At 39.5% G+C, this 26,164-nt stretch overlaps 2 protein-coding genes across 5 annotated transcripts; both read right to left on the bottom strand.

Moving 5' to 3' along the window:
• Positions 1 to 4,481: 4,481 nt before the first annotated feature.
• Positions 4,482 to 15,995, bottom strand: LOC124110316 (organic cation transporter protein-like). Of its 4 annotated transcripts, XR_006857247.2 has the most exons (9): positions 13,457 to 15,995; positions 12,755 to 12,989; positions 11,984 to 12,087; positions 11,531 to 11,685; positions 10,815 to 10,983; positions 9,953 to 10,163; positions 7,984 to 8,210; positions 7,360 to 7,541; positions 6,618 to 6,750 (listed from the first exon to the last, which is right to left on the bottom strand). XR_006857247.2 is itself a non-coding variant. In XM_046469583.2 (8 exons), the coding sequence occupies exons 1-8, from the start codon at positions 13,597 to 13,599 to the stop codon at positions 4,731 to 4,733; spliced, it is 1,212 nt and encodes a 403-aa protein (XP_046325539.2). In that variant the 5' UTR covers positions 13,600 to 15,995; the 3' UTR covers positions 4,482 to 4,730. The 4 variants fall into 4 exon arrangements, 2 of the variants coding, with proteins under 2 accessions (XP_046325539.2, XP_046325540.2); XM_046469583.2 differs by lacking the exons at positions 7,360 to 7,541; positions 7,984 to 8,210 and adding an exon at positions 4,482 to 4,773 and having other exon boundaries at positions 6,599 to 6,750; XR_006857248.2 differs by lacking the exon at positions 7,984 to 8,210.
• Positions 15,996 to 19,886: 3,891 nt separating this feature from the next.
• Positions 19,887 to 23,073, bottom strand: LOC124110288. The gene is made up of 3 exons (XM_046469534.2): positions 22,422 to 23,073; positions 21,376 to 21,531; positions 19,887 to 21,042 (listed from the first exon to the last, which is right to left on the bottom strand). Exons 1-3 carry the CDS (start codon positions 22,532 to 22,534, stop codon positions 20,304 to 20,306), a joined length of 1,008 nt encoding a protein of 335 aa, XP_046325490.2. The 5' UTR covers positions 22,535 to 23,073; the 3' UTR covers positions 19,887 to 20,303.
• Positions 23,074 to 26,164: the final 3,091 nt, after the last annotated feature.

Consider the following 26,164-nt stretch of genomic DNA (forward strand, 5'->3'; position numbering starts at 1 on the left):
TGTAAGGAAACGTCACACCCCACTAGAAAACTCAATATACAAAATGATGGTACCCCCTCTGTGCAATCATCCTGTTGTAGTTCGCCTGTTTAGTTATATCACGTTGTATTACATGTACTTCAAAATAAATGAAAAATGCTTGTGATGATAAGCTGCGGCGGCGTAGAATAATGGTTTTAAGCGTTCGTTCGTCACACCAAAACCTGTGTCCGATTCCACAAGCCCATGTCTGGCGTCTCCTGCTGTTATATTGTTGCAATATTTACAGGATGTGCCAAATCATCCTCACTCACACTATGAACTGAGCGAAAGCATGAGTGAACGCCACAGTCAATGTTTGTTCCAGCTGTAAAACGTCACTCTATAGTCCATGAAACCACATAATGGCTGCGGGGGCACGGGTGGCCCAGTCGTCTAAGGCGCCGCGATTTGCTGTGCAGAGTTGCGTCCCTTGGGCACGCCAGAAACCTTAAATTGTGGGTTCGAATCCCGGTTCGCCCTAATTATGTTTCTAGGTTTGTCAGCACCATACACGTGCTCGTGGGTTTCACCGAAGTTGTAAACGTCTTAGACCTGCATGACTTCGGGCTTTCCTCCCACATTAAGCTGACACGCCGTGATATAACTGGATTAATGTTAAAAGCGGCGTTAAACCCAGCTCAGTCAGTCAGACATAATGGCTGCATGTCTGAGCGTCAATTCTGAAAGGAGCCAAGCAATGTTTGTGGACCACAACGCTTTTCTCTCTAGACAATTCTATTCTAGCTTGAAAAACACTTAAAATAGTTTTGTTCAAAACAATGCCTAAGTATAAATGTATTTTATTGTTCTGAAAAAGTTGCCCACATAATTCTGATATGAGTTGAAATATGGTCGTTAGAGCTGTCAACATTATGTCACTAAATAGGCTGCAAGTATGCAGTTTGCGGAATTGTAACTGCATAACAGGTACCCTGTTTTAACATCTGATCTTCACATAATCCGGTAATCTACAGTACAGTATTTGTGAATAATACGTCTATTTTCATAAAGCCCCAATTGTGTATATGAGCCCGCCAATGATGTCGCCAGAAATATTGTCCGTTTGTCAAAATGATGGTACAAACCTATCGGCCAATCATTTCACACTCATCTGCGACAGAAATGCTATCGGAATCTACCGAGAAAAGACACGAAGATAGTGATGACATTTCCCAAACAAATTAGTAATGTGTCATTCAACACAGTCACATCTGACATAAACATGCCATGTACTCCTACCTTGCCTTTTGTAAAGGCTACTTTTGTTTTATCGATTCATAAACAGAGGGGCAAAAGAAAGTATACAGCTTTTGTCTTTTATGTTTATAGATTTGATCATGTCTATTTGACCATCACTCATTCCTACAACAGTTTTTGAAGCCATTTGTGGCTAGATAGTTTTGTGTAAAAATAAATTGGTTCAATGAAGACTGAGGTAAGAAATGAATTTGCAACCACATGAACCCTACCGTGTTTAAAATGTTGTAATTTTCTGCCGGAAAAGCAAGTTTATTGATTTTCAAAGATAAGATGTTTGGTATGATACTTACCAGGAATTGGTCCTTATGCGAAATAAAATGTGTAATTTTCCAGAAAATTTCCAAAATCATATCTTTTAAATAAAATCATGTACAAGTATTCTTTAAGTGCTTACTTAGCGCAAGTATAGTTCATGTTTTGAATATAATATCGCTAACTTAAGGTATTTTCAATCAAAATCAAACATATGATAACATCAATTGAGAGGTATAATTACTTTAGCCCCTCAGTTTACTATCCGTCGTCTGTCAGTTGTCAACTTCACAAGTGGTAGTCAAATTCCTGACTATACCAGGCTACACAATGATCACATGTTTGCGGGAGATATCTAAACAATTGCACTTACAGCCGCAATTTAGTGTTGTCCTTCAAAACACGAAAAGCAAGCAATTTAAGGATTTTACAAAAATAATTTAAAGAGAATAGTCCAATATTGTACCCACAAATAGGATGTTTCGTTTGCAGTCACACTGTCGTCAAGGAAATTCCAACTGCCTCCTGCAGTTATGAGTCATATTAGGTTACTTATCATGCGTACATATGTGGCAGCCATAAAGCGTGTTACGAGAGTGTGCTGCATACGTAATGTACAATTTCGATACAGAATACTATTGTAACGCTTTATTACAGCTATATAACAGCAGGTAACTGAATCTTGGCCATGTAATCAAATCATTGCACTAACACGATCTAAGCCATCGGGATATAATGACGCATTTGAAGCAATTAGACACACATCGTGACTGACTGATCCTCATTATGTACGGAAATATCAAGTGGGCATCAATACATATACACCTACAATGAGTGAGTTGGTTCGTTTCACGCCACTTTGGATAGTAATCATTTGAGGCTTAAATTCACCAAGACCAAGTCACGGCATTTCTACTGGTGACGCCACATGTCATTCTTGCTCTGTTCAATGTACAATTTCCAAATATTTTATCAGATATTTCTTATTATGTGTTCAACATATATGGATGTGTGCTCATTGTGAGAAAGGCGTTTCGTTAATAAAATTATTTGTAATGTTTTAACATGTCGTGTGGCTTCATTATGACGTATGTTTGAGAAAAACGTATTTCATATATTTAACGGCTTATCAGCTCGTTGTGAGAAGAAAGCCCGAGGTGATGTATGCCTTAGATGTTCACCATTTCAGGGAAACCCGTGAAAATTTATAAGGTTATTATAATGATCACCATGAATATATGTAAGAAACATAAATAGGATGACTCTAGGATTCGAACCCTCGACCAACTGTTTCTAGCAGGCCTTTGATACGCAACTGTGCATACTAAATTGTGGCGTGTTGGACGATTGGGTTTCTTATGTATATGCGGTATGAATGTACATCAGGTCATAAACGTGCTATAATCCTTAAAAGTATGTTCAATCCAATTCACAGGGTGACGCCTGGTGGTAAGAGTTGCCAGGTCATACATATATCAAGTCACTATCATTGTACGTTTAATACTTATTCATACTGTCAATCACATTGAATTACTGAACACGTCACCGTGTGACAGAATGGGATAGTCATATTTCAGTTTTAAATTTAACACTCTGTCCTTAGGATTGCTTTATAATTCGCCCCAAATGAGTCAATTCTAATCTCTGACAAAAGTCTTCTACGATGAGAATAAATTAAGAGAGAGCGAGGAAGTTGTCTATCTCATCGAATGGCGTGGTTAGAATTAATCTTTTCAGGTGTTTGACAGCCGTCGTTTAATATTCAAATTATTAAGTAATTCAAGCTGAATTTGCCTAAGTTTAATCCAATAACTAGGTGAAACCCCTTCGTGCCCAAACCACTTCCATTAGAGTTCACATATACGATATAAAAATATAAAGTTGTTTAAACTTTAGATACAAACGGCAACTAGTAAAAACAAATGTAATACATATTTAATACAAGCAAACTGAAGACCAATATATTCCTAACGTGGTAAACTGGTATGTAATGCATACGGAAATCAGACAAAATACAGCAATTATCAGCGCGTGGGAATACAACAATGTAAATGTAAAGAACTGCCTATTATAAACATTCAGCGTAAGACATTAGTAGATTACTCAGGGTGCTGAACAATGTTCATAAAAACACAGTCGTGTGTGTAAACTGCCAACTATGATGAAGTGCCAAAGGTCTTCGTCAAGGCTCCTCGTCAAGGCTCCTCGTCAAGCTCTCATGCGGCAGTGCAGCTTCTACGAAGCAGTCCGAAATATGTGTTTGACGGAATACTGTCTTATTCTACAACTCTGGGAACAATATTGTTTTTTAAAAGCCATCATGTGACAGTGCAGCTTCCACGTTTCTGATCTGGTAACGACAAGTGTCTTTGAACTTTGACCAGCGGCGGTAAATATTATCCCCAATCTCGAGTGACGATATCGGTTTATAGTCATCAGGCAGTTTTTGCAATTGATATCATTATCACTCCATCTTTTTCATAATGGCAATCTGTTTCAAGTTGTTACGGTGTGTGTGTGTGTGTTTGTACGTGTGTGTGTGTGCGTGCGTGCGTGCGTGCGTGCGTGCGTGCGTGTACGTATATGTGTACATGTATGTGTACTAGTTCGGACTAATGCCGATTTGCTAGCCCACTGAGATACCATGCCGCACTTTTAACACGAATACCTCACTCCGACACAATATACTGACTTCGAGCGGACTAGTCCTTGCTTTAGCCCCTTAACAACTACCTTTTAACTCCCTTATTGGTGAGTGCCAAATACCATCCTTTTGGCTTGACGTTGCTGGACATCGAGCCCCGGACCTTCCGCTCTCCGGGCGGATGCTTTACCACTAGACCACGTAGGTGGTCTCAAGCTGGTACGACGTGATAATGAATTGCTTGAGTACAAAATGAATGTCCAGGTAAATAAATAATTTAGAATAATATTACATGATACGTTTTTATTATTTATTATATTGTTACAATCTGTTTGTCAACGTTGAAACGTAGTATTAAACCAAAGATGACCAGATTATATGTAATAGTCTCTCTTTTTCGGAAATTCTCTTTGTTGGTTGTCGAGAACCCCGGATAACTCGAACATGTTTCCTGGTCCCCGCGACTTTCGACACAACGAGGTTCGCCTATATGTAGTTATATTGTGGGCTTGGACATATCCGTATCTACAATTTCTCGCGCACCTTCTCTCTTTTAGATCGGGTAGACCTGTGAATTGTCAGGGTGTCGGCTCGTTCTGAAAATAGAAATACAACTGCATTGACTTGACGATATGTGGGGACTCTGCAGGAAACAAAGGCCACTTTGCAAGAAACCTATGATTATGGGTTCGAATCCCTGTTCCCCACGATGTGTTTCTAGATCTGTCAGCACCATACCCGTTCTCGTGGAATCCATCAAAGTGGCAAACGTCTGAGACCTTCACTACTCCGGACTTTATTCAATCTGGATTAATATCAAAGGTGGCGCTAAACCAAAACCAACCAACTCACTCACTCACTCACTCACTCACTGACCATTCGTCAAACTGCATGCGAAAGATAAACGGCAAGTTGGACATGGATGATTCTTCAGTAGGTTGTTACAAAGAATTATCTGTCACAGTACAGCCATCGTACTTCATTACTTCCCTTCACACTGATTCTGACATTCTGCTGAAATAGGTAAATAATTGTAAATTCCTGAACGCCCCAAAACCTCCTAGAGAACGATGTATCAAGAATCATATGGACCTCACAAACTCCGGTGATAACTGAGCCGCATCAATATATATCTTTATTCAAATTTGACTGTCTTAAATCTCATGCCTCTTTCTGTTTTAGATATATGCACTTTCGGTTTAATGACACCCCTACCGGTCTAGAAAACACATTCCCAAAACTGCAGAATTTAAAACAGAAAGCCCAATGATATTTTTTTTTTCACTGGAAAGTAATATGAATATTCGGTGAAATTACATCATTTATCAACCATACCACCAGCTGTGTAATAAGACAGTAATATGCTCAGGGCTCTAATGACGTTGAGCTTCAATCCCATCTATTGTCTGCCAGACAGGATGAATATTCAAAAGTGTCCCTCAGTTTTACGACATTGTTTACAACTAGCTGACGTGTGACACTGACCTTGGCTTGACTTTATTAAAATTTTCTAATCCCTTCTTGAGTTTAGTCAACTTTCTTTTATAGAGTTATATAAACATCGTCTCAAGGGTTTGTGGTGTAAGAAGTGATCTTCATCTTCACAATGTGGGCCAATAACCTGCTACAACAGTTCCAGATACAGAGTTATATTCTGGTATTGTGGGTACTGTTAATGGTCAGTGACATCGAAGGAAGCGTTCGTACAATGTAACTAGATATTTTTATTGGCAACACTGGCAATCGAGTTAATTTCGAGTTCCCGCCCTTGGTTGTTTGTATACTCCAGGACAAACTACATCATTCGAGGAGTTTCGTGATGTGACAGTTTCAAGAAGGCAGGCTGCACCTATATAAGAGCGAGACGAGGGCGATTTGAGGCCTTCTACGATCTAACTTGTGCGCGCCTTATCTACTTGCCTAGCTGAAAGTGTCGATTTCCTGCCAGCTTCCAACACTGATTCCGGAATCAAGAACTGAGCACGTGCCTCACTTAAGACATTCGACAATGAAAAATTCGTGAGTGCTGATATTTATTCTATGGTCAGCTATATATTGCCGCTGCCACGTATTTGACTCATTGTTTGGCCTTTTGTGAATATAAATCTATAAATAAATGAACTGTGTGTTCATTATTATTTATCTTGTTTGGATATTTAGTGCTTCCATAATTTAGATCTGTTCATACCGATTTCAGGGTTATCCTCGGCATTTGAATTTTGAAATCACCCCGAAACAATAGGAAGCTACAAATATGGTTATGCAATACAGTACTTTTTGCATTTCTCCAACCAGAATACCTTCAATGTTAAAGCCAAAACATTTTACCAATACCAGGTGTGTAAGTCATTTACATACCAGGTGTGTGGCATAAATCAAATCAACTGTTCAAGTGTTCTCAAATGTCTTGCTAACATGTACCTTTGCATCTGCCTAGCATCATCAATAGTATCTGGGAGTGGAGCTTTCCAAGTTTCGGGCAACGCCAGAGCTGCAGATCCCGCCAATAGCATGGACGTACCGATTAAAAGGAGAGGGACAGCCCGACCAAAGTCTCCTGATACCACTAGAGCCTGTTTAACAACAGAAATGATTCCGTATGAAAACGATAGCTGTTATTGTGACATGATACGCATCTAAATTTACAGACTCACAGACACGATCGCCCAGATGCAATTGCCGACCGGACTTTGTTTTCCACATCAAGGATTCACCCTTATCATTATATTATCCTTGTTACGTTGCTTGATGCGCTTTCTTTCTCCTGTCCTTTCTCCTGTCCCTGGTCTCTAGAAATCATATTTCGACTATGCTGTCTCAATACTAAACTGCCGGGTGAAAGAAAGTACATTCTTGTCGATGATGGCTCAAAATGAAACAAACATGATATGGTTATTCGAAGGATATGTGTCTGATACGGGTATCACAGGTGTCCAGGCGAAATTGGACCTTAAGTTCACAGTGCTTCGGTGACTGTACACGGTTTTAGCCAAGGTGCGTTTTGCTAACGTTTGTGATATTTTGTCTAAATCCAATTTTATATATACGAATATACTTTTTTCCCGACTGTTTACAATGTTTTATAATGAGTGTGTTGTCCACGGAACATATCTGTCCACACATTAAAATATCGTTTATATTTTTGTGAAAATAATAAAGAGACATAACTTTAGAGAACATACCAGGTTAGCAATGTAAGGCGATAAAGTTCCTCCAACCCTGCAGAATATGCTAGCAACGGCCAGAGCCGAGTTTCTGATGACAGTAGGGAAGAGTTCTGAAGAATACAACCAGATGACGTCGAAACTTGCCACTGCGAAACCCCGACCAGTCAAAGCTAAGGCAATGGTCAGCCAGTTCAGAGCTGGGGAGAATATAGAACATACTCTATTTGAGGGTAAAATCTATATTCACTCTTTCTCTCCAATATATTTGACAAATTATCTGTAAACCTCGAAGGCAACATTGCTAAAAGTGAGTGAGTGAGTGAGTGAGTGAGCGAGTAAGTGACGTCTCAGTCAGCAATAGTTTTCCCAGCTATATTACGTCGGCCTAGAGGTATTTGAGAGCGGACCAGGCACACTAACCAGCAAACCAGTAACTACAAGCTGAAACAACGCTCCAAGTCACAGATATATCCTGACCACATTCTCCCATTTCAGCTGGTTCTTTCGACAATAATCAGTTACGGGTGACCCATCATAACCTGGAACAACCACATAGGTGGAGATTATAGGTGTAAGCAATAACACACTCCATATGTGAAAAGATAAATACATCAACATATCAAGATAATTATGCCTTACACACATCGCCATAGAGCACAGGTAGAATGGTCGCTGTGCAGCACACCCCGCCGAGGATCATGGTGGTGCAGAGAAAAGACTTCCTTCCAATGCGGTCGAGGAGAAATAGGCTCGCAACATGGCCGACCAGCTCAGCCACGGATGAAATGAAGAAGTTTGTGTAGACACTCCCGCCAAGATTAGCCACGTTCAGGCCGAGGCCAAAGAAGCCGATACTAACAACGAACCTGGAGGATTAGAAGTGTTTGAAGTTGTTCTACTATGGTGCAAGGAAGTCAAAACTGTTTTTCCAAGAATCCTAGAAAAGAGAACGATAGCTATAGCTGGAACCACAACGTTCGCCTCATCCATGATTGTATCAGTTCCTAGGCTTGACGGAGGCAAGGACAAACAGCCAATGAAATCACCATTCATCTGCGTGTTCGCCGGCCATATGGCATTTCACGTTTGACTGATCGCCACATTGTTGCCCATCGCCCCTTATCGGAGTGGTAGTCTGTGGATACCAGTATGACATATATGCGGCCGAATCAGTGATGGTATGAAGTTGTCTCACCACGACACCATTTCACATCGTCACAGGGCAGTGCGACCATGATAACATATTGGCGCTATCGTGCTAGCCTATTTATCCAAAGCAGTTCGTCTTACCTCATTATCCTCTGGGACGAATCCTTCAAATTCTTAGAATACCTCATTCCAACTTCAATCAAAACCACATCTGCATATTTGCCAGACATTCTTTGCATGTTATTTTTCTTGGATATGCTATATTTCACTGCATAGTACATTACGCTACCACATGTTTCTTGTTATATATTGGGCTAAATAGTAAATACCATGACATAATACGTCTATGTGACGTTTTGCGTGTCAGTATTTGTTTTCAACCGGCGAACGGCAGGCCTTCGACCGAATCTAGAGCAGGTTGTGATCCATCGTGAACACTGTGAAGGACATCATCCATACTTTTACTAGTACATATTTAATACGCAATGGCTATGGCTATTTTTCAACTGTTGGCAATATGTGATCCATCGTGAACACTGTGAAGGACATCATCCATACTTTTACTAGTACATATTTAATGCACAATGGCTATGGCTATTTTTCAACTGTTGGCAATATCTGATGATATCTCAACCCTGAATGTTTCATATTACACCTGAAACCAAAGTAGCAAGAGAATAGCCTGATTATTCCTCGAACTGGTAATCAGGGACAATAAAGCATTAATTGAGCACCACTCACGTTTTCGGAAATGTGCCACATTAAAATATGATTGATGCGATTCATTGCTGGAAACACGACAAAAGAGTGGTAAACTGACAAAGTCTGACACTACCATCACACTAATAATGAACCTGACAATAGCAATCAGTACCAATATGTTGGCGTTACACGCAGAAGTCTAAAATCGTTCATTTCAACAATGCTGAAGGGTATCAGCACCCATACAACACCATGAAACAGACTGTCAAATTATGAAGTAAAATACGATTATTGTCAACTTAGGAAACACCATGACCTTGGAGTCAGTATCTTGAGAATGAACCCCTCTCGCGGATGACATTCGCGAGACGCCTCCTCTACACTGAGATCCTCTGCAATTCCCGTTGCAGTGCTTAGGTCACTTCATGCAATTAATGGTGATGCACGTTGCACGTTGGTCGAATGATGATGATGCTATCATGTCTTTCCTCTTAGACGAACAGCATGATTGCATGAAAGGCCTTGAGCTTGATATATGGGGCGAAACTATGTTACTAGTCTCTCATTATGTTAACAAGTGGCAGCATTCGTTCATACCCGCTTCGCTATGACATGAAACTAGATTGTTTAGTTTTTAATTACATTCAGGTATCTATTTTATATACTGTATCTTCAATACTGGAGGAAATAAAGACAATCGATCTATCTATCTATCCATAATGCATCTAAAGACGAAGTAAGTGTTGTTGATCCCTACCAGTTGAATATCACCACCAGTGTCCGTACAGCCAAAGTGGGATTTGTGAATATTCGCCAAAGCGGTTCCTATCTTCTGTTCTAACATGTTTTCACTGAATATGTCAGAGGGTAAGGTCTTCTTGTTGACCTTGGCAGCATGACGTAATAGCTGGTCCGCTTCCTCATACTTCATCTTACTGATCAGCCAGCGTGAAGTCTCTGATATAAGCCTTAAACGAAGTTTTAAATTGTATATTAATGAATAGAATTGTTCTGTAGTGAGTTGGGTAAAATCGATTATACAACAATAAAACAGTATGGTAAATATTACCAGATTCATCAAATTTGAAAGTAAAACATAGCTAGGCTATATTTATAAGCACTGCATCAACAGCATGTAACTGATACACATATTAACAGTGTATTATGGAGACCAAATTCGTAGGAGTATTGTGAAATTATTTTTTCCATGGATCCACATCCCTTGAATTTACAATATGATATTGAGATAAATTTTAGCAGCACCACGATCCCAAGTGGTGGGATAAATTTCGATTTTCTATGAAACAGGCACACGTGTAGAGAATTGAAATTGCAATCGTCTTCTGGGTTTGACTGATGTGATACCATTTAATGATTAAAGGAATTGTTCAGTACCCATCATAAACTTGCACGTTGTCAGCAGAAGGGGTGAACAGAGGCCTTGGGTCATTATCAAGTTTAGACAGTATGTATGATCTGTACAGAATTAAAGTGACTTTCAGCAAGCCTTCAGGTCAAATTGGATTGTAAAATTATTGGTCTTCAATAAAACAAAACATGCACACAGACAGATATCGTTAAAAGGAGTTCTCAGACACTTTATATTCACAAAGGCTTACCAGTAATATACTAGAAACAGGACCGTTGGCACAGAAACTATCAGCTGCAGGTGTTGCCAATCTCTCACGAAGTATGCCAGTGTAGCTGTTATGAATGAACCGCATGTCCAGAAAAACTCACATACGATGCCCGTCAATACTCGCTTTAAAGGCCCAACCAACTCGACACCTGAAATCAAACACCAATCATTTGTCAAAATAATTTTATTTGAGCGGGTAAGCAAATGTTGTTTTACGTCACATTCAACCATGATCCACATATACGACGGTTGATCGCAATTAATGTAACAAGCCACGCCATGGAGTCACATAGCCAGCTTTCAGTCAGTTCACACATTGTGATCATAACCACCTAATCTCCATTTTTATCTACTATATAGCTGATGAACAAGTGGTTGTAGTCTGTCTGCCAGACCTTAGAAAATAATTAAAAAGGAGTCCAATTCAAATTGAGAATGATTTGCAAGTCTAAAGTCTCTCAGCGGTCTTTCTGTCTGCAGTGCTCACAAGGGAGATTCTGGCTTGTTTATGTCAGTTTAACTGGTTCTTCCCAGTGACACCTCTGGAAGCTTCTCTCCCTTGTCTAAACTTAATGAATACCAACTGTCGGGTCTCCCAATTACACACGTTATTGGTTTTGCATCAGGACGAGAAAGCTTTCTGCCCCAGAATTCACAAGGGGTCCCCAGATCCGGAAATGGATTAGGCATTCCTACCTACAACAAAACCGTTGCCCCAGATGGCGATGACGGACATCCCGTTGATGCAATAAAGAAGACTGAGGATGGCGAAGCTGGGGACAAAGGCTATCGAGATGGCGGACACAATATGCAGGATGATTGATGCCATGAACATCTTCTTCCTTCCGATGCTGCAGACAAGACATTGACCATAGGTGAGATCAACAAAACATTGTGGATATATGACATGCTTTGAAAGTGTGTAATATTAACTGGACACGTCCTAAAGGCAATGAGTTCTAAACCTCCACCACTCTGAAGTTGCTCTAAGGTTCTGTTGAGTCTAAACTTGTCTCACTCAGTTGAGTCTAGCAATGTATCTATCTGTGTGACGGGTGCCAAATCAATTGTTTGAATCAGAGTTTGTTAATGTTATTTGAGTGTTTTCTGTATTTATGGTCGAATTATTTTCTATGACAAGATACTTACAAATCTGCCGGGGGCAACAACAACACACTTCCAACCAATAGTCCTAGCATGGACATTGTCTGGGCATGAGTCTTTGTCAGCTTCATGTCGCATACCCATCCAAACTGAAAATGTTGGAGCAAATTCTGTGTGCTGGAAATTACCGGAACAACAACATAAAAGTAGATAAAATATTAATACATACATACACATACATGAAGTGCATGTTGTTTTAACGCTATAATCAACAAAACATCCAGCTACATATTGCAGCGGCATTTGCATAGAAAGTGTTTGGACCAGTGATGAGCAAGGAGCCGCGCTGATGGCTTGCTTGTCAAACAGCCGATGCAAATAACCAGCCGATTCCCCTTTCATGAGGCTCTTACTTTTAATCATGAGATACCTGTGACCTTGAAGGAAGAGAATGTGTGGATGTCAACTTCTTTATTATGAGGGGCACAACCTGTCGGAGTATAAGCTTACTCCTTCATCAGGTTATTTTTACCTGATGAAGGAGTAAGCATATCCTCCGAAACTTTGTGTTCCTCATAAAGAAGTTGACATCCACAATTTCTCTCCCATTTATGTAGCACTTATTGTATGACCTCGTAAGTCAGGGAATTTCCAATTCACTTCCTTGGTTTTACATTTTGCTTGTTTTGTCTTTGGGTCTAACGGTGCACAAATCAACATTTAAATGTAGATTTTGACCAATACATACCCAAAATCCAAAAAGGGATGGTTTTACGTAAATGACTTATTTAAAATATGGAAACGTTTTAGGCAAACCTTTGTGACAATAGTTGAACTGAATATATCCGTGGCGTAGACCCATTTTTCACATTTTCGCGAAGTATTTGTGTAAAACACATCTCCTCTTGTGCCATTGATGACATTGTTAATGAAACAAGAAGAGTAGAGTTGTGCTACTTCATTTGATAGAGGAATGGCTGCGTTGACTGCACGTGCATGTTGCTCGCCCTGAATGGTGTATGTGTCATTGTCCCAGTCTGGGAGGGCACACCTAGACAGAATCAAACGTAAATTCATTGGATTCAAAATAGGACAACCATTGTGAAGACCGTAGACATTACATGACGGTCAATCCCCCAACAAAACCTATGTTCAATTGAGGTCTCTGGGAAGACCATCAATATTGCATATTAACTCCTCAGCCTTTTCATTGTCATCTTTCTTATGACTTGGATCGTGGATGTTTTTGACAAAAGCGTAGGTTCGATGGCTGAAATAAAGATATGTGTTCCTTAAAATCATCCCTAAAACATATTATTGGTCGTGGGAAGCTTAAACAAAGTAAATGAAAGATAATTGTTTCTTTGGAATATAAAGGCAAAGTTTTACGTCAGTTCCCGTGATGGCGCACCCGATGGTAAAACTAAATTATTTCTAAAACATTTAATTTGTGAACTTTTTGGTCGAAGGATCCATAAATAAAAGTTATTTATAAACATATTATGTAGTTCTATATACCTGTAGTCTGGTACTCCCAGTGTAAAGACTAGCATCATTATCTGCACACCGGTTGATATCACAGGGATACATAGTAGGAAGTATAGCCTCTTCTGATAGGGGCCAAAGTCACCCAGGAGCTTCACGATGTCTTCAAACTTCATCTCGAAAGAAAGCTTCTGAGTGCATTATGTTTGTGTAATCACAAACAAAAGACGTCTCCTCGTTCCAGGGCGCACAGATGACCCAGTGATATGAATGTCAAAACGTGCTTTCCCATAGTGGGGAATCCGAGATCCTGTCCGGATGAACCTTCGTCTGTATACACAGTACATAACCCAACTGGCAGCTGAGTTCATTGAAGTGTTAAAGTGTGGAGGCTCAGGCAAATTGGCAGCAAATTTAATTCTAATTGTTCATACACTGTGACAACTCCATTTTATCTCTAACTCAAAATTTTGTATGCATAAATCTGACTTCTGATGCAAAGATATATTATTCATGTTCAACGCAAGACAACGTCCAGGCTATGATCACATGTGGGCAATATAATGTGGAGCAATTGTTTCCTTTAAAGGTATGCCACTTTGGTTGTTCAGCAATAAGTCGACATGCCCTGTAAAAACACACGTTGGCTAAGCGCCCCCTCTGTTTCATTCCCTGGCAGTCCACAGGGGAGATTGTTACCGCCGACGTCCGCACGCTGTATATTTATACTTCGGTCTAATTTTGTGTCTTCACCCTCCAGGTTTTGTTAAATCGTTCACAATTGTCTTGCTACTGGAGTGGTCACGGTCGAAACTCAGGTTTCGTCATTAATGGGTTCGGAACACTGTTCTATCAAGATTCTGACTTAGTCTGGTTGAACTGAATTAAACTGAGTTACTAGGGTTTGTAATACTCAGTTTCGCTGGTAATCAATGGATAACCAACCTCCCGTGATTTAGTCTTTAGTCGATTAAGACTTCTTGATATTCTGACGTGCTCGTCTATTTTGCGGTCTAAGTGACTTATTTTAGGGATAGGCACTCTGTGTTTATTTCCCGTTATTCAGGGTATTCACTCATGAATTAATTGACTCGGGTGTTAATTGACTTAATTATACGCATCTGGTCGGTATCTTTTCAAAGTGTTGTTTTAGCAATGGTTTTACTGTAATTCAGTTGCTTAGTTAAGCTGCTTGTATATTTGCTCTGATGTAATTAACCAGTGATCTTTGTAAGCGCAGACTGGGTTTATCTGATGTTTTATTGTCATCTATTAGTACTATTAGCAGTTATTATGAACCTGTGAACCTATTGCCAAATTTTCATTTTTACTTTATTCATATTTTATGACACCCCTGATCATTTGAGCATAGCTCCGTAACAATAGTATTACCTTTACGATGTTTGTCAGACACCAACTCAAAATGACCATGATAAAAATAAGGTTTGCCACTCAACAATGAATGATCCTAATTAAATTCAGTACCTCTAAATAGTATGATTTCCTTCAAAATGTTAATTAATCATCACGAACTATTACAACACATTCTAGAAGCATTTTGAAACATGAAAAACTCAATATTATAATATTTGTACCATACGATTGACATCTGGTAAACACTATTAACATTCTCAGATGAAAATCCGTTCATGAATATTGCTGTGTCAGTTTTTGTAAAGGCTTTGATAAAGTTTTCCACTATTGTTGGTTTACCCGAATAAGTTCACTCTGACCAAGGATCGTATTTCATGTCAGGGACAATTCAGCACGTCATGTATGAGCCGGGAGTGAGACGGGTCAAATCTTATGCTTGTCACCCTGAGTCACAAGGTACATTAGGGAGCATTCATTAGACTCTTACACGTATTATCAGGATTAACTGCTTTGAAACTGAGAATGACTGGATTGAAGAATGTTTGCTAGTAGGCAGTCAGGAATCACAAGGCTTCAGTCCCTTAGGGTTAGAGTTAGTCTTTGGTCACAGGGTCACTTATAGACAGGGACTTAATAACCAATCACACTTGAATTTGTGAAACTATCAAAGGCGAAATTGACTGTAAATCTTGCCAAGGGTTGATTTGGCACATGTTGTGTTGTCAGGTCACGGTCAGGTAATACCGGTCAACTGGAAGCTATAAATTTCCCGACATCTGGGTTTGGCTGGTAACAACACCAAAAATTGCCAAACTTTCTCTGATGTAGTGTCCGCTCTCACTACTTTGTTGTCCAAAAAGACAACGTTTATTTGGGACATTAGCTACCAAATTGTCAGAGCTAAACCCCTACTCATGAATTCTCAAGTCATGAAAGCACCGGATTTTGAGAAAACATTGAAGCTGGCAATTGATGCATGTGCCATTGGTGCTGGTGATGTATTGTTTCAAGAAAATGCATATGGCATCGGCCACCCTGTTTGTTACTTTTCAAAGACGTTTTACAAGCACCAGAAACATTACTCTACATGTATACAATAGAGAAAGAAACCCTTTCATTGCATTGCCTATGGCGCTACTCCCACCGCATCTCGTAAATCAAATATACAAATAATGCACATGAGACCGAAATACATTTGGCTTTTATCGGGTCTCGTGGACCACTGCAAAGATACTGGACGATTTGTGGCCTTTACATTGCTATACAAATATAACAAAAAAAACAGAAAGCTCAATATATTTCTCTTGTACATAAATTAGCTGGTGTAATGCTCTAATAAACTGATGCAGTACCGACTTTTAAATATAATGGATATCCTTCGTTTTAAGGAGAGAGTTTATTGTGGACCTACACCTTTATATGGGATAGTTTGGGTATTTAAGTATCGAAATACCGAAATATCCCCAATGTCCCCAAACTCGTGAGGAAATTCTGATTATACCATAAATTAGAACATCATCAAATAGGTTGCTCTGGCCTAAGGCAATGGAAAATTTTCTCGGACATGATGATTTTAATACACCATTTTGAGACATGACGCTTACCTAGACAGGTCCACGAACACGAAGGTGTCTATGCATTTATCCCACAATTATGTCAGGGTCGGAAGAGAGACGACAGTACGTCGTTTCCCCAACCACAAACAATACACTATTAGCTATTGGCTGTCATTTGAATGTCGTCATGACAGTGGCATGCCAAGTTTAGTTTAACATAGCTTCATCCCATTCTCGAAGCTAGGACCTTTTTCTGTCGTCATGTTTAACTGTCACCTGACGGAAGTATGGAGGTTTTGAAGATTTCAAATAATATTGTTGTACTGAAAATAGTGAAATGTGATTAATCATACGTGACGGTATGAGGAGTGAGTGAGAATAGGGTTCTTGCTTTTAGCATCATTTAAGTCGTATCGCGGCAGCATGACACTAGCAATGACACACGATGGTCTCATGAGGGGACTCGAACGTGGTTCTTAGTCGTGACGGGTCAACACTTTGCCCACTAGGCTACCCCCATCCCATAAGTATGTTCAGTGTAAACTAGATAACAACTGGCAGGTTAAATGAATGACTTCAGTCTTATCAGAGTATCACGAGTATCACTGTCTAAATATGAGACGTACGCCAGAAATGTGTCCGGGAATTCTCAAAGAATATTTGGGCAATTTCAGATATGGGATTTTTCCATAGCCTTTCAAGGTGTGACTTTCAGTAAACCTGTGATGCAAAGTTCACTTACTTGAATGGCTAGACGTGACTATATTATATATGACTATATAGACGTGACTAGCATCCATATATATATATATGCTAGTCACGTCTAGCCATTCACATATTTGATCCAAATCAGTCCGTTAGTTACCATCCCCAAAGTATGCCATTGGGTTGTTAACCCTTCCCGCAGTTCTGTCATTCTGTGTGTTAACGTCATAGTTACTTGTTATTTCCTTTGTTAACCGTTTTAGTGTTTGTTTACCCTTCTCATAGTACCATGTCATTTTGTTTATTGGCCTTTGCAATAGAGCTGTACTATTTCGTTTTGTTATATTTTCCAACAGACCCATGTCATTTCGTTAGTTAACCTCCATAGTGTCATTTAATGTTGTTTCTTAATTTCCTCTAAGTATGTCATTGTTTTGTAAAGCATCTTGTTTCTTATCCCTCCCGTAAGCATATAATTTTGTTTGTTAAATGTACCTTTTCAATCCTGGCGTATACGTATGTCATTTTGTTTGTTAATCCTCCCCTAAGCATCATGTTACGCTTGTTTATGTACCGTTTCCCCGTGTAGCGATTTTGTTTGTTAATCCTGCCCTAAGTATCATGTTACGCTTGTTTATGTACCGTTTCCATGTGTGTCATTTTGTTTGTAAATCCCCCCCCCCCCCCCCCCCTAAGTATCATGTTACGCTTGTTTATGTACCGTTTCAATGTGTGTCATTCTATTTGTTAATCCTGCCCTAAGTATCATGTTACGTTTGTTTATGTACCGTTTCCATGTGTGTCATTCTATTTGTTAATCCTCCCCTAAGTATCTTGTTACGCTTGTTTATGTACTGTTTCCCCGTGTGGCGATTTTGTTTGTTAATCCTGCCCTAAGTATCATGTTACGCTTGTTTATGTACCGTTTCCATGTGTGTCATTCTATTTGTTAATCCTGCCCTAAGTATCATGTTACGTTTGTTTATGTACCGTTTCCATGTGTGGCATTTTGTTTGTTAATCCTCCCCTAAGTATCATGTTACGCTTGTTTATGTACTGTTTCCCCGTGTGGCGGTTTTGTTTGTTAATCCTCTCCTAAGTATCATGTTACGCTTGTTTATGTACCGTTTCCATGTGTGTCATTCTATTTGTTAATCTTCTCCTAAGTATCACGTTACGCTTGTTTATGTACCGTTTCCATGTGTGTCATTCTATTTGTTAATCCTCTCCTAAGTATCATGTTACGCTTGTTTATGTACCGTTTCCATGTGTGTCATTCTATTTGTTAATCCTCCCCTAAGTATCACGTTACGTTTGTTTATGTACCGTTTCCATGTGTGTCATTCTATTTGTTAATCCTCTCCTAAGTATCACGTTACGTTTGTTTATGTACCGTTTCCATGTGTGTCATTCTATTTGTTAAATCTCCCCTAAGTATCACGTTACGTTTGTTTATGAACCGTTTCCATGTGTGTCATTCTTTTTGTTAATCCTCCCCTAAGTATCTTGTTACGCTTGTTTATGTACCGTTTCCATGTGTGTCATTCTTTTTGTTAATCCTCCCCTAAGTATCACGTTACGTTTGTTTATGTACAGTTTCCATGTGTGTCATTCTTTTTGTTAATCCTCCCCTAAGTATCACGTTACGTTTGTTTATGTACCGTTTCCATGTGTGTCATTTTGTTTGTTAATCCTCCCCTAAGTATCACGTTACGTTTGTTTATGTACCGTTTCCATGTGTGTCATTCTTTTTGTTAATCCTCCCCTAAGTATCATGTTACGCTTGTTTATGTACCGTTTCCATGTGTGTCATTCTATTTGTTAATCCTCCCCTAAGTATCACGTTACGTTTGTTTATGAACCTTTTCCATGTGTGTCATTCTATTTGTTAATCCTCTCCTAAGTATCATGTTACGCTTGTTTATGTACCGTTTCCATGTGTGTCATTCTATTTGTTAATCCTCTCCTAAGTATCACGTTACGTTTGTTTATGTACCGTTTCCATGTGTGTCATTCTTTTTGTTAATCCTCCCCTAAGTATCACGTTACGTTTGTTTATGAACCTTTTCCATGTGTGTCATTCTTTTTGTTAATCCTCCCCTAAGTATCACGTTACGTTTGTTTATGTACCGTTTCCATGTGTGTCATTCTATTTGTGAATCCTCTCCTAAGTATTATGTTACGCTTGTTTATGTACCGTTTCCATGTGTGTCATTCTTTTTGTTAATCCTCCCCTAAGTATCACGTTACGTTTGTTTATGAACCTTTTCCATGTGTGTCATTCTTTTTGTTTACCCTCCCTAAGTATCACGTTACGTTTGTTTATGTACCGTTTCCATGTATGTCATTCTATTTGTTAATCCTCTCCTTAGTATTATGTTACGCTTGTTTATGTACCGTTTCCATGTGTTTCATTCTATTTGTTAATCCTCCCCTAAGTATCACGTTACGCTTGTTTATGTACCGTTTCCATGTGTGTCATTCTATTTGTTAATCCTCCCCTAAGTATCACGTGACGTTTGTTTATGTACCGTTTCCATGTGTGTCATTCTTTTTGTTAATCCTCCCCTAAGTATCACGTTACGTTTGTTTATGAACCTTTTCTATGTGTGTCATTCTTTTTGTTAATCCTCCCCTAAGTATCACGTTACGTTTGTTTATGTACCGTTTCCATGTGTGTCATTCGATTTGTTAATCCTCCCCTAAGTATCATGTTACGCTTGTTTATGTACCGTTTCCATGTGTGTCATTTTATTTGTTAACCCTCGCCAAATATTTTTGCTTGTTAATATTCCACCAAGTGCATTTTTGTAAATACTCATTCCCCTGTGTATTTTATTTAGAGAAGAACCATGAGCAATGTCGTATGAAATGTCAAGCCTGCTGAAGTCTTGTCAACCTGTTATTCAGATTGCGTAATGCTATCAATATGTGAGGTCATGAACAAAGTATGATGTTATACATTATCCACAACAATGTGACGTCATATCTCGTCTTTGAACCTGCTGATTAATATCCAGAATAGCTAAAATACACATGTGCAAATATTGAAATTCTCTACACTTGCTCTTTAATCCGTTATGGAAAATAGTTTGTTTGTTAACAGACCCATCATATTTTAGGTGGCACTGTCCATTGATTATTCTTTTCAGCGATGTAGGTACAATGTTGCTGGCGGAAGAAACAAGTCCAAATTAAGAACAAATCATGGCATTCCTCAAGATCCCAACAGGCATATGTCAACTTCACTCTCCAGTATACCCGGACTTAAAGGAACCTATAGCCGTTGTACAGGACACGGATGGTACTGACCCACACGTAGATATCTTGCTACTGGGGGACTTGTGGTGAAGAGTTTCCCAGTTGATACTCTGCATCTGGCGCGAGGGACCCCTGCCAAAGTCAGGAAGGTTAAACTCCTGGAGAGGTCGTTTCCGAATCTGTTTCATGTGACCTTCTTTGAGAGACCTGGACAACTTGGGAACGACCAAACAATTGTTTGACACTTCAATAGTCGGGAACATCTTCTTCTGAATGACCTCTGCAATGTGACGGTTGGTACTCTCTATACACCTAGAACAGGTGCCTGGTCCAAGAATATCACAGTACTGTTGATCGTGCACGTCATGATTTGAACATGGGTGAGGTTGGCACAGAGACCTGTGTCTGTTTATTGTGATGTAGCTTTGAGTCTTTGAGTTAATGGATGAGATAGCATTTGGCTGCACGCTCGCTTCCCTGGTGAAGGGCCTTGGCATTCCGTACCCAATTGGTTTGGATTTGGGAGCTTTGTAGAAGGTCTGAAGTATCATTTTGTTGAAAGGGCCTCGAGAGTAACGCGGGAGGTTGCATCTGATGATGTATTCTCGTTCCCTTTTAGTGTCCACGTCAACCTCAGAAGTGTACTTTGTCCTTGGCCTCTGAGGTCTAGAGGGAGGTAACTCTCTTCCGGGTGTTGCCAGTCGATCGAAGTCGTAAATCGACCTGAAGGTAATGGCAGTCAATTCATAATTAAAAAGAAGAATACTTGTAAGGAGAAGACTAGAAACATGATGATTGCACTCAAATCTGAAACAATGTCTTCATAACCACATTTCCATTATCTGGGTGATACCAGTCTGGGAATATAGTCATGTATGTTGCACCTGAATCAAGAAGATGCTATCACGTAAAACAGAGGTTTGGATCAGAATGGCAAGAATGCAGTGTCACAAAGTATTAAATTCTAGCCCAACAGAAGGATTCATATGTAACATGTACTCGTAATCGTGTTTTAAATGTGTTAGGACACACCTACGTGTGTCGCGGAATACATACTTTCTGTCCATTGTAGATTTGGCTGTCCTTCTCGATGTAGCCCCCGCCTTTTTGTCTTCCGTGAAACTCCACATCGCCCCTGCTCTGTCCCTCACTGTCCCCCGCCATTCACAAGCGCTCCTCTGGGGATTCAGAGACCCCAAAAGGGAAAGGTCGCTGAAAAATTTAAAAAATCAATTTGTATGTAATCTTTTAGACCAATGTATATGACGATTTCAACGAATACTCCCAGCTCCACGAATAACAAGGGATGGATCGACAAGGTGTATCGTGTATCGGGTATCGTGTGTCGCGTATCGTGTATCGTATTTTGTATCGGGTATCATGTACCGGGTATCGCGTAGGAGGTATCGTTTATCGTATCTGGTAACGGGTATCGTATATAGTGTATTGCGTATCACGTATCGTATCGCATCGCGACCTTACCCTGATAATGATTATTTGTTTGTCAACACCTGACAGTGCTCGTTGTGGTAAACGTCTAACACCTGCATCTTCACTTTTCAGCCACATGACACTGATACCTATTCGCTCATTTTGAAGGAAATTTGCATTGCATGTTAACCTATTTGACAATATTCCATGATAACAAAGATCTGAAGATGCGTCTGCAAAATCAATGGCTGATGGCTGATGGCTGATTGTAATCGTACACCGTCGGTACGGGACGTTGCTCATTATTTCAATAACTGGTTTGCCTCGTCTATACTCGATTATGTCAGTTCGTCGTGATATAGTTTGAATATGGCTGATTGTGGCATAAAAACTACTCGTACGTACTCCTTATACTCCATTGTTTAACAGCCTGTTTGAAGCTATGACATGTTCTGGGAGGATTGTATTTTCATTATTAATGAAGTTGCCAATATTGCACAAAGCTAATTTAGCTAACGATTGTAAACGATCTTCACATCATTTGTTCTAGTTGTTATAATGGTATGGAGAACTCTTGAGTCAGTTATGGAGAACGGGAATGTTTGGAGAATTTTATTGGTTTGACTATTACGGACTACTGTACATGAGTGCAGTGGGGTGTGTTCACCTACCCATCTGATTGTATGATGTCCAGCATGGCTTGTCTTGTGTCCTCCTCGCTCCAGCCCATATCATCCCCATCCGCGAAGGAGGGAAGGTCCTCCACACTCTTGGAACGAAGCATTGTCAACCAGACCTTCTACTGAAACTCCTTACACACGTTCACCTTCTCATCTGATCTGACGGTTTTATTGTTGCTCTGTTTTGCTGGATCATTATCACATCAATGTCTTATTCCTGCTTTTCATAAATACCATATGTACGTACACGCACGTTGTACTATACATAACATATTTCAATAATGTTTTCCAAACAAATCGTTGACCTAAATGTTTGTAACGTTCAATTACTACTAACGTCCGTGGACAAGTTCCAAAGAACGAGCCTTAGGGACCAAGTCATATAGGTTTAAGGTAGATCCGAAGCTGGCCTGTGTCTTTACGATGTCACCTCTGGGCTAGTATTGGTATCTCATCACCTCCAGAACGATAGGTCACTCACGATAATCGTCTTGCCGTCAGGGGACATCTAATGACATGTCAGCTACGATCTATGTCTATAAGATATCCCTTAATCGTATCCATGGAACTCCAACTAGTGTGTGGGGGACTCCTCAGCTTCTGTTCTGCGTTCTGTATTGTGTCCTCCGTTCCATAGTTACAGCCGCCTACTGACGACGTGTATAGGTGTGAGCGAAATAGAGTAGCTTTAATGGTCATAGAATAAGAGGGTCTTGTTGGGAAATCTGGTCGTAATCTAGATAATCCAACAGCTCTGGCCTGGTTTTTCTGTTAAGTAGATTAACACTTGGATTTCGACATGTTAATTGTAAAAGGTTTCACAAAGTCTTATTTTACAGATCAAACAGCTTAACTGGGTGCACCATGTTTAGGGACATGTTTAAGTTATACGTATAACAGGATTTACAGAAGCACTTATAAGCAAAGTTTTCTGACAGGAGTGTACTTATGTTAAAAGGTAAATTAACTATAAACCTTTTGCACTGAATAAACCTTATGCAGTGGGTCCACTGTACGATTCCGACTACATTACTGGCTTTTTTTATGAATCACTATCAAATAGTGACGATACCAGTTTTTTCTTGAAAATGTGAACCTATACTGCGTCAGCTGCGGTACCCGTAACAAACACATGCAAAGGCATGTCAAGTGATCACCTGAAAAAGGGAGTAAAAGTCAAAATAGAGAATTGCATCGGACATCAGTTTGGTCACTGGTGCATCAAGTTTGGAATGTCCACCACGTGTCTACCATAGCATGTTTTGAAAACTTTACTAATGGATTGAATTATGTAACCCCGATCAAACAACTTTTGAGCAGGACGAAGGACGTTGAGAGTCGTAGGACCGTTATGAAATCTTTTTAGAAAGAGCATATTCGATTGTACCTCAAAAGAAATGTAAACACCAAAGGCTGGAGCTTGTTGAATATTGTTCCATATGAAGGGAAAGTTGACTATTGAAAAGTTGAATGGTTCATTACATGTGATTACAGCGACTGACTTCTTTGCGGCCTGGTGACCCACTCTTTAGATAATACTGTGTGTTGTAACCAAACTGGTCATGTCGTTATGACAATAATCCTATCTTTAAACTGGTTATCTTTCATGTGCAATATCCTTCCATGAAAACACTTCGGAGAAGCCATTTGTAACTTTGCAAAAAGCCTACCAATCATGTGGCACTTGATGAATGACTTTGGATGGTCATAAAATGGATCACTTTATATAACTTTCCTTATAATATTCCACATATGCTGTGCCACCGGTGGGCCAGTATTGCTTCCCAGGTCGTAGCCAAGCGTTGTCCAGAAAGCCGTTTCAGAAGCGATGAAGGTTGATGATAATAGGGATCAAACTCAATCTCGTGATACCTATGTCCACTTGTTATTTATTTCCCTTTTATTAATCAAGAAATGTTACCCAGCAGAATAAGAACTTCAGGTTGTGTATAAGTGTCAGGAAAAACTAGTGCATACGAAAAGGCTAAGCAACCTAATCCGCAATACCACAGGTACTGATTCAGAAGCTCGCCTTTGTATATAAAGTGGTGAGGATGTGCTGAACTATCTGTTTTGTCTTTAAACCATTCTTTCTTAGGATACCATGCATTTTCACTGATGGTTCTCAGATTCTCTAAACATTTCATGATACCTTTTTGCATCCACCAAGTCAGTGAGCCTAACCACCCGAACCCGTTTGTGGCCTCTCACGACAGGCATGGGTTGATGAAGACCTATTCAAACCCGGATATTTTGGTATACTTGACAGATATGATTGTGAAATTATCACTAAGTTTATGAGATGTTCAGAAGTGAAACCAAGTTTTTTTCCCCTCATGGTACAATCTGTTGGTTCAGTGCAATACTTACTTTTAAAAATGGGGTGTCACCATTGATGGGTACAAGCATGATACATTTCATCTTCATTGGTATTGTGTTTTTTAAAGTGATTACGATTACACCTTTTGTTCCCCGTATATCTGCTAGCTGCCCATATTTGATTTTCCATCATATTTCCTCGAATAACTTATATCTATATATAGTGACCAACTATCAGACTTCTTGCCCTTGAAGTTTGGGAGAAACTGGAGAGAGTTTATTTAATCAAATATGGCTACCTGGATGCCATATTTAAATTACAATTTTGATGCTTTGAACAAACGCGAAATACCTTTGGTAGCAAACATATACACAGACTTTGAACTTCAAGACGTTTCGGAGAATCAAAAATGTAAACATTCTATGGGTGGCAAAATGGAGGACTAAATATGCATTGTGAATAAAAAACTCTTAATAGTACAGTGAACATGTGGTAGACATTCAACTAATTACATCCACTCTATTCCAGACAACTGAAACGTGGTTACTTAAATTGTTTCAAAACTATAACCTTACTTCATGTCAAGGAGAATTAATTGCAACAATTTGTTATGTACCTTAATTATTGTCCAGAACCAAACAAACGTGGCCGTATTTAAAAAGGAACACTTCCTGGGCATTGGCATCTCGTGGCATATGAAGCAGACCTTTGTGGCCCAATAGGCAGGCAACTTACATTGTATCAAAGAGTTATGTGGTTTTTGCTAAATTTAGGAATTCATGCCTGCCTCTTTCTTCAATTTTGAGAAAAAATGTTATCAAGAATTCAATTGTCAGCGATTGATTCAATACTTTTGAAATATTTTCAAACATATTTGAAATATTAATACATTGAATCCGATTAATTTCATTTTGAATTCATAATATTTTGACTTGTAACCAAAGTGTTCCCAAACCTAAATCAGAAACTTTGACAAAGAGGACAATTAGGCGAAGTTGGGTGAAATGTCTGCCTTAGAGTCTTGTTATTATGATCTGTGGCTGTTAATAAGAATTCAGTTTCTGTCATGAAGAGTTCATTTCTTTGAATGGTGCTGATGCCCGGCTCAAAGAGGTTGTTAGGGAGGTAACACTAGTACTATGGCTTCAGCGGGAACTGGACAATCCGTACCCACAGAGATCCGTTCCTTATATATTTTGAGGACTCGTACACAAATGTTGGATAACCTGTACCCACCCGTACCTGATCAACTGAATATCTCGTACTCCAAAAAAGCGTGTTCGTACGCAATGGGTGGTTGTTGGTTTGTTTTTTAACGCCGCACTCAGCAATATTCCACCTATATGACGGCGGTCTGTAAATAATCGCCATGAAGACGCCGGGGTAGAATAGGTCTTCAGCAACCCATGCTTGG

This window comes from Haliotis rufescens, unplaced genomic scaffold (assembly GCF_023055435.1).
Source record: "Haliotis rufescens isolate VD_foot unplaced genomic scaffold, xgHalRufe1.0.p SCAF_5, whole genome shotgun sequence".
In the NCBI taxonomy this organism is placed as follows: Eukaryota; Metazoa; Mollusca; class Gastropoda; order Lepetellida; family Haliotidae; genus Haliotis; species Haliotis rufescens.